Source organism: Oncorhynchus nerka, linkage group LG6 (assembly GCF_034236695.1).
Source record: "Oncorhynchus nerka isolate Pitt River linkage group LG6, Oner_Uvic_2.0, whole genome shotgun sequence".
In the NCBI taxonomy this organism is placed as follows: Eukaryota; Metazoa; Chordata; class Actinopteri; order Salmoniformes; family Salmonidae; genus Oncorhynchus; species Oncorhynchus nerka.
Genome location: NC_088401.1, coordinates 40,527,904 through 40,543,245, shown reverse-complemented (window position 1 = coordinate 40,543,245; position 15,342 = coordinate 40,527,904). Strand labels below are relative to the sequence as shown.

The 15,342-nt window shown below is 42.8% G+C and overlaps 2 protein-coding genes across 4 annotated transcripts in view; both read right to left on the bottom strand.

Annotated features, from left to right (window-relative positions):
* LOC115130442 (rho GTPase-activating protein 12-like) overlaps nt 1–8,574 on the bottom strand; it is a 95,935-nt gene extending 87,361 nt beyond the window's left edge. The window contains exons 1-2 of one of the 3 annotated variants that reach the window (XM_029661595.2): nt 8,425–8,574; nt 4,761–5,616 (exon numbers count right to left, since the gene is read on the bottom strand). In XM_029661595.2, coding sequence (XP_029517455.1) covers nt 4,761–5,507 — 747 coding nt within the window. In that variant the 5' untranslated portion in view covers nt 5,508–5,616; nt 8,425–8,574. The remainder of the gene's footprint in view (nt 1–4,760; nt 5,617–8,424) is intronic. The other 2 variants (XM_029661592.2, XM_029661596.2) reach the window with 2 other exon arrangements.
* Nucleotides 8,575–10,300: 1,726 nt separating this feature from the next.
* Nucleotides 10,301–15,342, bottom strand: part of LOC115130441 (kinesin-1 heavy chain) — a 45,996-nt gene continuing 40,954 nt past the window's right edge. Inside the window, exons 22-25 of the mRNA XM_029661591.2 lie at nt 14,892–14,996; nt 14,395–14,611; nt 12,775–12,901; nt 10,301–12,350 (exon numbers count right to left, since the gene is read on the bottom strand). Of these exons, the coding sequence (XP_029517451.1) occupies nt 12,786–12,901; nt 14,395–14,611; nt 14,892–14,996 (438 nt within the window). The 3' untranslated portion in view covers nt 10,301–12,350; nt 12,775–12,785. The remainder of the gene's footprint in view (nt 12,351–12,774; nt 12,902–14,394; nt 14,612–14,891; nt 14,997–15,342) is intronic.

The following is a 15,342-nucleotide window of genomic DNA, read 5'->3' as shown; positions in this document are numbered from 1 at the left end:
TGGATGGCGCTGTGTTAAGAAGCAGTGCTGCTTGGTTGGGTTGTGTATCGGAGGACGCATGACTTTCAACCTTCGTCTCTCCCGAGCCCGTACGGGAGTTGTAGCGATGAGACAAGATAGTAGCTACTAAACAATTGGATACCATGAAATTGGGGAGAAAAAGGGGTAAAATTAAAACAAAAAAAGTTTGCTCTCTCTTTCTCGGAGGACCTGAGCCCTAGGGCCATGCCTTAGGACTACCTTGCTGTCCCCAGTCCACCTGGCCGTGCTGGAATCCTAACCTGTTCACCTGGAATCCTGACCTGGTCATTTATGAACATCTTGGCCATGTTCTGTTATAATCTCCACCCGGCACAGCCAGAAGGACTGGCCACCCCCCCTTTTGGAATTTCTGGGGAGTTTTTCCTAGCCATCGTGCTTCTACACATGCATTGCTTGCTGTTTGGGGTTTTAGGCTGGGTTTCTGTACAGCACTTTGAGATATCAGCTGATGTACGAAGGACTATATAAATAAATGTGATGATATTACTAGTTTATCTAGCATGTCCTGCGTTGCATATAATCGATGCGGTGCGCATTCGCGAAAAAGGACTGTCGTTGCTCTAACGTGTACCTAACCATAAACATCAATGCCTTTCTTAAAATCAATACACAGAAGTATATATTTTGTTCGTTGCACGCAGAGTCAGTGTATATGCAACAGTTTGGGCCACCTAATTTGCCATAATTTTACATAATTATGACTAAACATTGTAGGTTGTGCAATGTAACAGCAATATTTAGACTTATGGATGGCACCCGTTAGATAAAATACGGAATGGTTCCGTATTTCACTGAAAGATTAAACGTTTTATTTTCAAAATTATAGTTTCCAGATTCTACCATATTAATGACCTAAGGCTCATATTTCTGTGTGTTATTATGTTATAATTAAGTCTATGATTTGATATTTGATTTGATATTGATATGAGAGCAATCTGACTGAGCGGTGGTAGGCAGCAGCAGGCTCGTAAGCATTCATTCAAACAGCACTTTCGTGCATTTTGCCAGCAGCTCTTCGCAATGCTTCAATCATTGCGCTGTTTATGACTTCAAGCCTATCAACTCCCAATATTAGGCTGGTGTAACCGATGTGAAATGGCTAGCTAGTTAGCGGGGTGTGCGCTAATAGCGTTTCAAACGTCACTCACTCTGAGACTTGGAGTAGTTGTTCCCCTTGCTCTGCATGGGTAACGCTGCTTCGAGGGTGGCTGTTGTCGATGTGTTCTTGGTTCGAGCCCAGGTAGCGGCGAGGAGACGGATGGAAGCTATACTGTTACACTGGCAATACTAAAGTGCCTATAAGAACATCCAATAGTCAAAAGGTATATGAAATACAAATCGTATAGAGAGAAATAGTCCTATAATAACTACAACCTAAAACTTCTTACCTGGGAATATTGAAGACTCATGTTAAAAGGAACCACCAGCTTTCACATGTTCTCATGTTCTTTCTTACATGGCACATATTGCACTTTTACTTTCTTCTCCAACACTTTGTTTTTGCATTATTTAAACCAAATTGAACATGTTTCATTATTTATTTGAGGCTAAATTGATTTTATTGATGTATTATATTAAGTTAAAATAAGTGTTAATTCAGTATTGTTGTAATTGTCATTATTACAAATAAATAAAAAATGTATTTAAAAAAATACACAAAAAATAGAAAGAAAAAAAAACCGGCAGATTAATCCGTATCGGCTTTTTTTGGTCCTCCAATAATCGGTATTGGCGTTAACATCGTAGCTGTGTGCCAGTAGTTTAGACAGATAGCTCGGTGCATTCGACGTGTCAATACCTCTCAAAAATACAAGTAGTGATGAAGTCAATCTCTCCTCCACTTTCAACCAGGAGAGATTGACATGCATATTATTAATACTAGCTCTCTGTGTACATCCAAGGGCGAGCCGTGCTGCCCTGTTCTGAGCCAATTGCAATTTTCCTAAGTCCTTTATTGTGGTACCTGACCACACGACTGAACAGTAATCAAGGTGCGATAAAACTAGGGTCTGTAGGACCTGCCTTGTTGATAGTGTTGTTAAGAAGGCAGAGCATCGCCATTCCTTTCTGTAGAGCGTAGAACACCACCTCCATCACAGGAGCGACTCGTCTTGACATTTTATTCACAGGGTCATTCATTTTCACCTCAGACGGGAGGATAGGCCACTCCTGATGATGATGAGTCATAAGGGTGGGAGGAGAAGTGCTAGATGATTCATCTCAAGAGGGGAAGGAAATTAGGGTTTCAGTGCTGTGAGGTCTTTACAGCGTGGTGTAAAATACATAAGTAAAAATACTTTAAAAAGTACTACTTAAGTAGTTATTTTGGGTATGTGTACTTTACTTTTATATTTTTGACAACTTTCACTTCACTACATTCCTAAAGAAAATAATGTACTTTTTACTCCATACATTTTCCCTGACACCCAAAAGTACTGGTTACATTTTGAATGCTTAGCAGGACAGGAAAATTCCCACACATAAAGAGAATATTCATGGTCATCCCTACTGCCTCTGATCTGGCCGACTCACTAAACATACACTATAAATACACAAAAGTATGTGTACACCACGTCAAATTAGTGGATTCAGCTATTTCAGCCACTGACAAGTGTATAAAAATCAAACACACAGCCATGCAATCTCCATAAACAAACATTGGCAGTAGAATGGCCTTACTGAAGAGATCAGTGACTTTCAACGTGGCATCGTCATAGGATGCCACCTTTCCAACAACGGGTTATCAAATTTCTGCTCTGGTCAACTGTAAGTGCTGTTATCGTGAAGTGGTAACGTCTAGGAGCAACAACAACTCAGCTGCAAAGTGGTAGGCCACACAAGCTCACAAAACGGGACCGCCGAGTGTTGCGCATAGCGCATAAAAGTTGTCTGTCCTCGGGTTGCAACACTCACTGCCTCTGGAAGCAATGTCTGCACAATAACTGTTTGTTGGGAGCTTCTTGAAATAAGTTTCCATAGCTGAGCAGCCACGCACAAGCCTAAGATCACCACGTGCAATCCCAACCATCAGCTGAGAGAGATTGACATGCATATTATTAATACTAGCTCTCTGTGTATATACTACTAGCTGTGCGATAGTACAGAACACCACCTCCTTCACAGGAGCGAAGTGGAAACACATTCTCTGGAGTGATGATTCACGCTTCACCATCTGGCAGTCCGACGGACGAAACTGAGTTTGGTTTGTCGAGATAGGTGTGGAAGAACTTGACTGGCCTTCACAGAGCCCTGACCTCAACCCCATCAAAACACTTTTGGGATGAATTAGAATGTCAACTGCGAGCCCAACATCAGTGAACCAACCACACTAAATGCTCTGGTGGCTGAATGGAAGCAAGTCCCTGTTGTAATGTTCCAACATGTAGTGGAAAGCCTTCCCAGAAGAGTGGAGGCTGTTATAACAGCAAAAGGGGGACCAACTCCATATTAATGCACATGATTTTGGAATGAGGGGCGACAGGGTAGCCTAGTGGTTAGAGCGTTGGACTAGTAACTGGAAGGTTGCAAGTTCAAATCCCCGAGCTGACAAGGTACAAATCTGTCGTCCTGCCCCTGAACAGGCAGTTAACCCACTGTTCCTAGGCCGTCATTGAAAATAAGAATTTGTTCTTAACTGACTTGCCTAGTTAAATAAAGGTAAAAAAAAAAAAAAAGGTAAATGAGATGTTTGATGAGCAGGTGTCCACATACATTTGGTAATGTAGTGTACATGCTTGGTTTGTAAATTATGTCTGCTGGGGTGTGCCTCTGGCTATCTGGAAGAAAGAAAAAATAACATTGTACCATCTGGTTTGCTTAATATAAGGAATTTGAAATGATTTATACTTAAGTATATTTTAGCAATTACATTCACTTTTGATACTTAAGTATATTTAAAACCAAATACTTTTAGACATACTGAAGTACTATTTTACTGGGTGACTTTCACTTGAGTCATTTTCTATCTTTCACTTTTTTCACCACTGAGTAACATACATGCTGTTGCTGAGGATGACACTTGACTCACGTAGTCCTCTGCTCTAAACTTGAAGGCTCAAAGAGCCACTGACAGTGACCTGTTAGTTCAAAGTAAGGTTCAGGCTCCAAAGTCATCCGTGCTCTATTTCACAGTTGAAGTTGGCCCCTCAAAACTGACCTTATCAGCAACCACATCCAAAACCTGCCTGATGGACCAACATGTCTCTCCAGTATATCTCCCTGTCCTACAAATCACACTCAATTAGAAGACCCTACATTTTACCAGTGGTGCTATGAACACCCTCAACACATACAGAGGAGAAACATCCACCCTCCCAAAAAACAAATCTGTACCAACGCTTGCTGAACAGAACAGAAACCGATTCCCTAGATCCAAGGGTAATGGTGTTTTTTTTTATTTATAATAAGCACCTGCAGCAACTGTTGCTGCTCTTGTCAAATCTGGCAAAAAGTATTCAACGCAATGGGGTGGAATAAAGCCACATTCTCCACGGGGTGGTGATGAATGAAGGCAGCTCTGCAGGAGACTGTGGAAGACAGATGTTCCATCACTCAACATCTACTCTGACAGGAGGGAGAGAGAGAGATGGGAAGGACACTCACACGCTAGTGTCTTCCTGCTAGCCAGGTAAATTGATTTTTTTTAAAGGATGATGATAGAGAAAGAGTTGTAATAATCACTTCCCATTTAAGAACAGCAGCATCATACTGTCTCTTACCTGCATGTGTTCAGTAGAGCTGCTGCTCAGGTCATCTCCAGACTCTGAGTCGTTCTGGAGCTTCTCTGACCCCTCCCCCGGGGAGTCCCCAGGAGAGGAGAGAGTCCGGTCCGAGTCATGGCTCTTGTTGTGGTTTATATGGTGGTTGTTGGGGGCCCTGGGAGGCGGAGAGTCCGCCCGCATATGCGGTAACTTGGAGCTGTTGCTGTGGTGATGGTTCTTGTTGTTGTGTAGGAGCACCAGATCGGCTACGCCAGGGGGCTTGCTGTGCCGTGGGCTTTCCGGGTTCTGGTTGGCATCCTTGGGCAGAGAAGGTGGTGTGACGTGCCCCCAAGAGGGCGAGGGTGTGGAGGTGGGCGACGGACTCCCAAAACTAGACTCCTGAGGTAGCCTGTTGTTGAGGTTCTCGTTGGACGTGCTACAGATATCCAGAACTGTAGGCTTTACCCGGATCGTCCCACCCATCCCGTCCGACACGAGGGTCTTTGGTGGGGGCATGAGCGCCCGGCGCACCTCCCTGACGTACTGCGCTGGGACATAGAAGGCTTTCATCCCCTCTTCCTTCCGTACCTGCCACCAGTCCTCATTGGTCTTCCTGACCAGCATATAGCACTCCCCCTGCCTGATGGAGATCATCTTATCTTTGGCCTTGTACTCATAGTCGTACTCCACCTCCACGTACACCTGGCCCGGTGCGAGGATGGGCAGATCAACCCCACCGCTGCCAAGCCCCTCACTGTCAGCCATGATGGTGTTGACCACCCCTGACCGCTGACCCTTCAACCTCTGAACTTTAGGTGGTGTTCAGAATCAGAAGGTTGGGAGGGATCGACATCTCTCACTGGGCTCCCCTAGACTTCAGGAAGAGAGGGAATAGGGAAAGGTTTCAGTTAGGTTTTTAAGCATTTGACTGCATTATTTGTTGGTTATATTTGCCTACCACCAAAGGTTATTTTTGTTTAAGGTTGAGCGTGATGGTACCTTCTTTCAACACAGACCAAGGCATTAATTTCTACCTTCATCCCATTCAGACAACCCTGAAACTTGCAAAAAGACAGTACTTTACAGCCCTCTGTCTGAATGGCAATTACACACAAACAGACACTACTACTCACCACACCAACACCTGCCTTTAAATTCTGCTTCATTACAAGTTTCTTTCAACAGACAATACTAGGGTTGGCAGGTAGCCAGGTGGGTGGGAGTGTTGGACCAGTAACCAAACGGTTGATGGATCAAATCCCCAAGGTAAAAATCTGTCGTTCTGCCCCTGAGCAAGGCAGTTAACCCACTGTTCCCCAGGCGCCAAAATATTGATTAAGGCAGCCCTCTGCACCTCTCTGATTCAGAGGGGTTTGTGTTAAATGTGGAAGGCACATTTCAGTTGAATGCATTCAGTTGTACAACTGACTAGGTATCCCCCTTTCCCTAGCATGATGTCACAAGCTATTTCCAGACATGTCAGTAAATGAGGATCTTCCAGGAACAATTCCATTTCAAAAACAACTAAGTCCACAGGATCAGAAACAGTATATGACTGGATAGGAAATCCAGTGTTAACACGATTATCCAACCTCACAGGAACACAGGTGAGGACAGCCTGACCCCCACCCACACACACAGCCTGTCAGACTGCCTCCACTGCAATCTGACATCCTGAAACACAGGCAGGAGAAAGCAGGTGCTTTTCCGAGGCATGACTGTATGCCTGTATCTATAAGAAGGATGTCCCTCTCATCTACAGATTCATAAACACACAGATTTAGCCACTGCTGAAGAGTGAACAACAGACTCGCATCAATAATAGATATATGGTAATTATAGTAAATCTGAGAGTGAGTGTGAGTGACAGAGACTAGGCTATACCACAGAATTGTGAGCGATGGCTATGATTTATGAGAGCATCTTGACTGGCAGCATCACCGCTTGGTATCCCTGCCATCCAGGACCTATATACCAGGTGGTGTGAGATGAAGGCCTTAAAAATGGTCAAAGACTTCAGCCAACCAAGTCACAGACTGTTCGCTCTGCTACCACGTGGCAAGCGATGCCGATGTATCAAGTCTGGTACCAACAGGACCCTGAACAGCTTCTACCCCCAAGCCATGACTGCTAAATAGTTAGTTAAATATTTAACCAAAGAGCTACCTGGACTATATGAATTGACACATCACATACACTGCTGCTACTGTTTGCTATCTGTCACTTTATTCCTAGTTACAGTATTTGTACACCTCTACCTCAATGACCTCATACCCCTGCACATCGACTCTGTACTAGTACCCCTTGTATATAACCAAGTTATCCATCATTACATGTTTTACTTTTCTATTATTTATCCATTTTCTTTCTCTCTGCACTGTTGGGAAAGGCCCAAAAGTAAGCATTTACTGTTAGTCCACACCTGTTGTTTATGAAGCATGTGATTAATAACATTTGATTTGGTGATTTATTTTGATTGCCCTCTCTCATACAGCCTACAATAGGGAATTCTTCATGCTTACCTTGATGTTCAGTTCACCCGTATGCTATGCACCAACAAGATCTAAAGTATCTGCTTATTGTGATGCACTCTTCATCCACAGCTAAACACACAATAAATGGATTGCTATGTAGAGCAATATTTATTATTATTATTATTATAAAGAATAACTAATTACACATACTGGGTGACCTGTCATACGGTCCGGGGATGAAGGATGGATTACTATTATATCATCTGTGCTTTGTTGGCCACACAAGCATTAAAATACCGTGAGATTCTACATGCCTTTGTCCCAGTGTGGTTCTATTCGATACAGATGTCGCCACGACTGTTAACTAGTAGTTAACCTAACTATTTTCCTAACCTTAAAGTAATTATTCTAACCTGTTAAATTAATTACCCAAACCATGGTTGCCTAGGGTTTTGTTGCCTTATAAGGGAAATCCCGAGGGTGTCCCTCCGCCAAAGGAGTTCCAAGACTCTTGAAATACAACAATGGAGTTGAATCCATATTCAGTTTCATCAAAAGATCCCAACGAGACAAGAAAGGCTCATTTGCTCACAATGTATATATACTTGTTTTTCTACTGTATTATTGACTGTATGTTTGTTTTACTCCATGTGTAACTCTGTGTTGTTGTATGTGTCGCACTGCTTTGCTTTATCTTGGCCGGGTTGCAATTGTAAATGAGAACTTGTTCTCAACTTGCCTTTCTGGTTAAATAGAGGTGAAATAAAAAATGCCCGAACCACGAAGATGTAAAATCACAGTATTTATAGGCTACCTGTTAGGAATAATTTTCATAACAATGATCTATGCTAAGAAAGCATCGTGAAGCACAGAAATGAAGCCAATATGCTTATCACGTGAAAACCAAAGGATGGACAACCAAAACAATATTAGCACTCTCCTATGCCACGAGTTCGTTGTTGTCCAAATATCAAATAGAATTCCGCACGTTTATAGAAATAGTTAAATTTACACCATAACAGCAGCATAGGTTTAAATGCACTCTCCTCCGTTATGAAATTCGAGGTCGAAGAAACTAAGAAAGTAGCCAGTTGTTTCGCCACAACGTACTGCAACAAAGTAACTTTGGAAGTAGCCAATAGCTAGTATCTGCGGTTTTGCGTTTAAAAATATCGGATAGCCAGACAAATTATATGTAGCCTACACACCTTGTGAATGGTTTCTTCTTTATCTCCAAAGGATAAGCTAGTCAACGGCGGTTGTTTTCGGCGGAACTTTTCCTCCAGATATTTCAGTGTTCTAAACGGCTAAATATATAGTAGGCTGGCATTCGATATTCAACCATACCATCCATCCCCTGCCTCGTTTCCACCCAGTTGTGGTGCTATCGCTTGTGAGCGCTGCGTTGGTCTATTCTTCTCCCATCCGCCTGTCTGTCTGCCAAGTATGATGGATGATACCCCTAGTTTGCCCTCTCGTGGTCCATAGTCTCACCGTTCTCAGTTGCAGTGCTGCTGCACCAGTTTCAATTTGGCAGCCACTGGATTTATTTTTTAAGAAATGCAATAATTGTGCAAAAATGATTATTTGTTCCAAATTACAGTTTCATTTGTAACCAATGTGGTTTCTTGGTTAAGCCTATAGGCTACTATATCCCGTTTAAAGTGCTGGGGTTGATATCTAGGATACATTTAAGTTGTAATGGCAAATATAATTGTCTGGTGATCTTCAAGACTGAGCTCAATAAAATAGCTCATATTAATGAATAATTTACCATCTCAGTTTCTTGAGTCACCATCTGTTACTGTCCAAATCTGTGACAGACATTTCAAGAATGCCCCCACAAATATCTAATGATTGAATAATAGATTATGGGGGATTTAGGATTTGCAATATTAAAATGCATTTCTTAGTCCTGGTACAGCTGACCGAGTAAAACAAATACTGAAAACACAAGACCAAAATGTACAATAATTTGAATTTCACTCGTCAGATGCCGTTATTCTAGTATTTAGGGATTCCGAGTGGCGCAGAGGTCTAAAAGCACTGAATCTCAGTGCTTAGAGGCGTCGCTACAAACCCTGGTTCGATGCCGGGCTATATCACAACCGGCCGTGATCGGGAGTTCCAAAGAGCGGCGCACAATTGGCCCAGCGTCGTCCGGGTTAGGGGAGGATTTGACCGGGTTAGGCCGTCATTGTAAACTACTGACTTGCCTCGTTAAATAAAATAGTGACAGTACCAAAGCGTGCTCTGCTGGTATGAATGGGCCAGTGCATCCAACAGCCCATTGAATGAAAGTAAATTACCGCAGAGTACGACCCTGCCTCACACAGGAAGCAGCGCAGGTCCTAATCCAGGCACTTGTCATCTCCCGTCTGGATTACTGCAACTCGCTGTTGGCTGGGCTCCCTGCCTGTGCCATTAAACCCCTACAACTCATCCAGAACGCCGCAGCCCGTCTGGTGTTCAACCTTCCCAAGTTCTCTCACGTCACCCCGCTCCTCCGCTCTCTCCACTGGCTTCCAGTTGAAGCTCGCATCCGCTACAAGACCATGGTGCTTGCCTACTGAGCTGTGAGGGGAACGGCACCTCAGTACCTCCAGGCTCTGATCAGGCCCTACACACAAACAAGGGCACTGCGTTCATCCACCTCTGGCCTGCTCGCCTCCCTACCACTGAGGAAGTACAGTTCCCGCGCAGCCCAGTCAAAACTGTTCGCTGCTCTGGCCCCCCAATGGTGGAACAAACTCCCTCACGACGCCAGGACAGCGGAGTCAATCACCACCTTCCGGAGACACCTGAAACCCCACCTCTTTCAGGAATACCTAGGATAGGATAAAGTAATCCTTCTCACCCCCCTTAAAAGATTTAGATGCACTATTGTAAAGTGGCTGTTCCACTGGATGTCTTAAGGTGAACGCACCAATTTGTAAGTCGCTCTGGATAAGAGCGTCTGCTAAATGACTTAAATGTAAAATGTAAATGTAACCTACTGGTAGGAATGGCCAACCATTCTAACAAGAAAGACCCCATTGAGTTCAGACAATCATTTGATTTACAACCCAAAGACAGAACTCCAGCGATGCTTCACTTGTTTTATTATTTTTGTTGCAGAAAAGGAACAGAAATGGCATTTAATAGCTCCTTAAGGGAAGGTTACAGTTATAATCCAGGATACATTTAAAAAGTGCTTTAGGTTCAATCTCAACTTCAAAGATTACATCCTGATAATGATAAATGACAAACGACACGAGACTTTCAATAACAATGGTAAACAAAACAAAAAACATAATTTAGGAAGTAAAAAACAAATAGTCTAAACCCTCATACCCTACCTACAGCCAGCACAGCAGTAAATAACTCAGGTGGCATCCATCTACTGTAGTACAGGAAGGATGGTGTTATGAAGACTGACTACTTGGATAAGACACAGGCTCTGTTCCTATATCTGCATTAAGCATACCACTTAGAATGTAATCTCATTCACTAGACACTTCCTCCCAATGCGAAATTAGGAGGAGACAAGGTTACTTAGAATGAAGCAATGCAGTGTATTTTGGACATTGGAGTGTAGCCGCATATCTGAATTCACCACCCCAAGCAAGCCCGGCCTCGTTAGCCTGTGCAGTGTTATGTCAGAATATGAAAAAGTTGGGTTGTTGAATAGTCGGTGACTCATGTTGACAGATTTGGGCACAAAGACAAAAGAAAAAAGTTGAAAAATGAAGGAAAAACAGAAAATCCATCCAATGTATGCACAAACTATCAACTATGCATAGGCAGTAGGCACAGAAACAAAAAATTTGCACACATCAACAATAAACTCATGATTGGTCGAACTCAAGTATGGAGGTAAATATTTCATGGCCCCTTGTCTCTCAAACTATTCCACAAAGACCAATGGTCGTTGCAGGACATTTGTGTAAACGTCATCTTCCAGATAGAGCATTTAATAGATGGCACAGTGCCAAAAAATAAACTTGTGAAATGCATCAGGAACTCATGATCAGTCAACCATTTAGAACCATATTTTTGTGGTCCAAGAAGCAACCCTTCCACTGATATTTTCTCTTCATTGATAGGACACATGGGTGTGGCATTTTCACAGTTTTTCCCAAATGGCATACAAGTCACTTGCATATGCTAACATTGATATACATAGCTAAGGAACCTAGCAGGTCGACCATTATAATTTCATCATACAGTATATCAACATTGACTGGATATCTTGGACATAGGTATGATATTGAAGCAGCTTAATTTTCTAATACATGACAAAATTGACATTTTTTTTGCATTTGTCTGCCATTCTTCAAAGTTCTTTAAAAACTGGACGACTCACATTGCACCCTATTCGCCATTTAGTGCACTACCTTTGACTAGACTCTGGTCAAAACTAGTTTACTATAAAAGGGAATAAGGTGACACTTTTTTTTTGTCAATCACTGGTGCATGGTCCTGAAGATGTGCTCTACAGCAGCATTTTAGCCCCAAAAGAAACACATGTCCAAGTGAAGAGAAAACAGTTCAGTGCTAATTCTAACTGTACAATAGTGGCCAGTAGTGTGTTTTTACACCTTTAAACTTTAAAATAAGTTTATTGATCTAGACAGGAGGGATACTTTGATGATATACTGTACATAAAAATCAGGCTAGGATGCTTCTCAACGGATTCCAACCTTTTAGTGTGTTATTTGTTCTTAGAGAACCTGCGACGACATACATTTAAACTTGGCACAATGCAGACTCAAATCTTTTAGGACATTAATGGACAAACTGCTGTGCGATAGATCAAATGGAAGAGCTACGCATTATTAATTACATGTTCATTTCGCCAGGCGCCAAGAATGCACCATTTATTTCATTTTGTTTGTTCTCTGTCCGTGTTCTCTTTTGTTTTGTAAGGAAACCAATTTCATTCATACATGAAAACAAAAATAATGAAAAAGAACTGTACAGCCTGTGTCTATTTCTTACATATATATATATATATATATCTCTTATACATATATAAATAAACGTTGATACTGGAAGAATTGTCCCATGTGACAGTTCGGTCAAGTGGAATGCCAGCTCCTGTGGGTGATCTTTGTATCTTCATCTCTGTGATTATGTTTATCTTCTTCAGAAGCTGACGGAAAGAGACAGAAGACAAAATAAGTGGAGAAAAATCATTACTAAATGTGAGCTCTGCTGCCATCTCTGGCTTGTCTATAAAACAAGGTCATGTTCAGTAGGGCACACCGAAGTAAAAACATTTTGCAACAGAACATTGATATCTGTGTCCTTATTGGACAAATTCAGACAGTGCCTTCCGGTTTCAAAATGTTTTCTCCAGTCCGAACAGAACTCCCTGAAATGCATTAGGTTGGCTCAGTACACAGAGGCCTTGGAAGAATCTCAATTGAAAACTCTACGCGTCCTCTCTCCTTGCCTCCTTTTTAAAACCTATTGGATGAGAAAGCCAGTGGTCCCTCGCCTTTGACCTTCTCTTCCAATGGGTTTTGAGAGGGAGGCGAGAGGAGTATGCAATTGAGAAAAGGCCCTTGACTTACTTCTTATCCACTCATTGCTTGGCCCCTCCTCTGATGCCGGTGGGCTGGCTGTTGAAGAACCCTGTCCGGTTGACATTGGGGTGGGTGGGAGACGCCACAGGGGGCTGGCCAGGCCGAATGGGTTTGGCTGGGGAGGTCAGAGGCAAAGCACTGGTTACATAGCATCAAAGGAACACTAATGGCGTCATTATTTAGCGTCTGCTAAATGACCAAATGTACAAATGTTATGCATTTACATGTACCAGTATTACAGACCAATAAAAGCATCAGTCCTAGATTATATCAGGCAAAACAGAGGACAGATTTCATTGAATAAAAAGCTAGCATTTAACCTTTAAAACAGTGTGTAAATATGTACACTACATGACTAGAAGTATGTGGACACCAGTTCGACAAACAGCTCATTCCAAAATCATGGGCATTAATATGGAGTTTGTCGCCCCTTTGCTGCTATAACAGTCTCCACTCTTCTGGGAAGGCTTTCCACGAGATGTTGGAACATTGCTGAGGGGACTTGCTTCCATTCAAACCACAAGAGCATTAGTGAGGTCGGGAACTGATGTTGGGCGATTAGGCCTTGCTCGCAGTCGGCGTTCCAGAATCGTATGCTGTAGAGTTAAGATGTCCATTCACTGAAACCCATTCACTGAAAAGATGTCCATTCACTCCAACCATGAAAAACAGCCCCAGACTATTATTCCTCCTCCACCTAACTTCACAGTTGGCATTATGCATTGGGGCACGTGGGGCATTCTCCTGGCATCCGCCAAACCCAGATTTGTCTGTCAGACTGCCAGATGAGGAACCGTGATTCATCACTCCAGAGAACATGTTTACACTGTTCCAGAGTCTAATGGCGGCAAGCTTTACACCACTCCAGCCGACGCTTGGCATTGCGCATGGTGATGTTAGGCTTGTGCGGCTGCTCGGACATGGAAACCCATGTCCCGACAAACAGTTATTGTGCTGATGTTGTTTCCAGAGGCAGTTTGGATCTCGGTAGCGAGTGTTGCAACCGAGGACAGACGATTACTAAGCGCTATGCGCTCCAGCACTCTGCGTTCCCGTTCTGTGAACTTGTGTGGTCTACCACTTCATGGATGAGCAGTTGTTGCCCCAAGACATTTCCACTTCACAATAACAGTACTTCTAGTTGACTGGGACGGCTCTAGTAGGGCAGAAATTTGACAAACTGACTTGTTGGAAAGATGGCATCCAATGAAGGTACCACGTTTAAAAAGTCACTGAGCGCTTCAGTAAGGCCATTCTACTGTCAATGTTTGTCTATGGAGATTGCATGGCTGTGTACTCAATTTTATACACCCGCAACGGGGAATCACTGATCTGGTTGTGTGTGTGTTTTACAGAGTGAAACACTAATGTGACGGAAACAATTAATCAGTTACGTCATCTCGTAACTATGCACATAACCACACGCATGAATTCACACACACACTATATATACACAAAAGTATGTGGCCACCACTTCAAATTAGTGTATTTCACCGTAAATAGCCGAATACACTAATTTGAATGGGTGGCCACATACAACTATATATACAAAAGTATAGTCGAATTCATGTGTGTGATTTTATGCATGCATATGTGTGTGTTCCTCACCGATCTGAGCAGAGTGGCCCCTCCTGGCCATGTTCTTGGCCCTGACGGCCTCTTTGATGCGGTCCACCTCCTGCTGGTAGCGTTTGCGGTCGCGTGCGGCGTTCTCTTTGGCCTCCTTCAGGGCCGACTCCAAGGCCTTGACCCGCTCAGCCGTAGCACGCAGACGCTTCTCCAGTTTAGGAAGCTCACAGCGCAGGTCTGCATTATCACGCACCAGCTAGAGGAAGAAGAACAAGAGGAGAGAGAGAGATGCCGTAACTAATTAATTCTTTCAGTCACATTAGTTGTATCTTTTCAATTTGTGAAGAATATTTGAATTGACAGAAGAGTACATGTATCTTGGGAATAATTTGGCATGTCTGTGTCTTCCATTACATTAAAGGGCTGTGGTCTGTACTGGCTTACTGACTTTAGTAAACCACACCATTCAATCACAGCAGGATACTTCTCTGCCATGGGAGCACTAACAACATATGTATTAAGGTGTGTTTGTTTACCTGTTTGTGGACCTTTGTAAGCTGTTCCAGGTTGTTCTCCAGAAAGGAGATCTTCTGTTTCTGAGCAGCACTGCCCCCTGTATCATCTGAGTCCATCTCAGCGCTCTGCAGAAAACATACATTATTACAGAACATTTACTTTTATTACACTTGTCATTCGCTCTGCATTTACGACACACACAAACACTCAAATTTTCAGTGAAAGGCACCATTAAAGCAAAGGTTGAGTTTTAAATAACCATTGAGAAACAGTAATTAACATACCAAATGTTGCATTTCAAGGACCCATACACTTTCAATGCGGAATTGTGGTATGAAAACAACAAGCGTAGAAGAAAAAAAATCATATTTGTGATGCAACAGAGCTGATAAGAGACGGGGTATGACTTAAAGGAGAAATCTGCATTTCAAACAATAAAAGCATACCCTGCCACTGTTTTGTTAAAAAGCT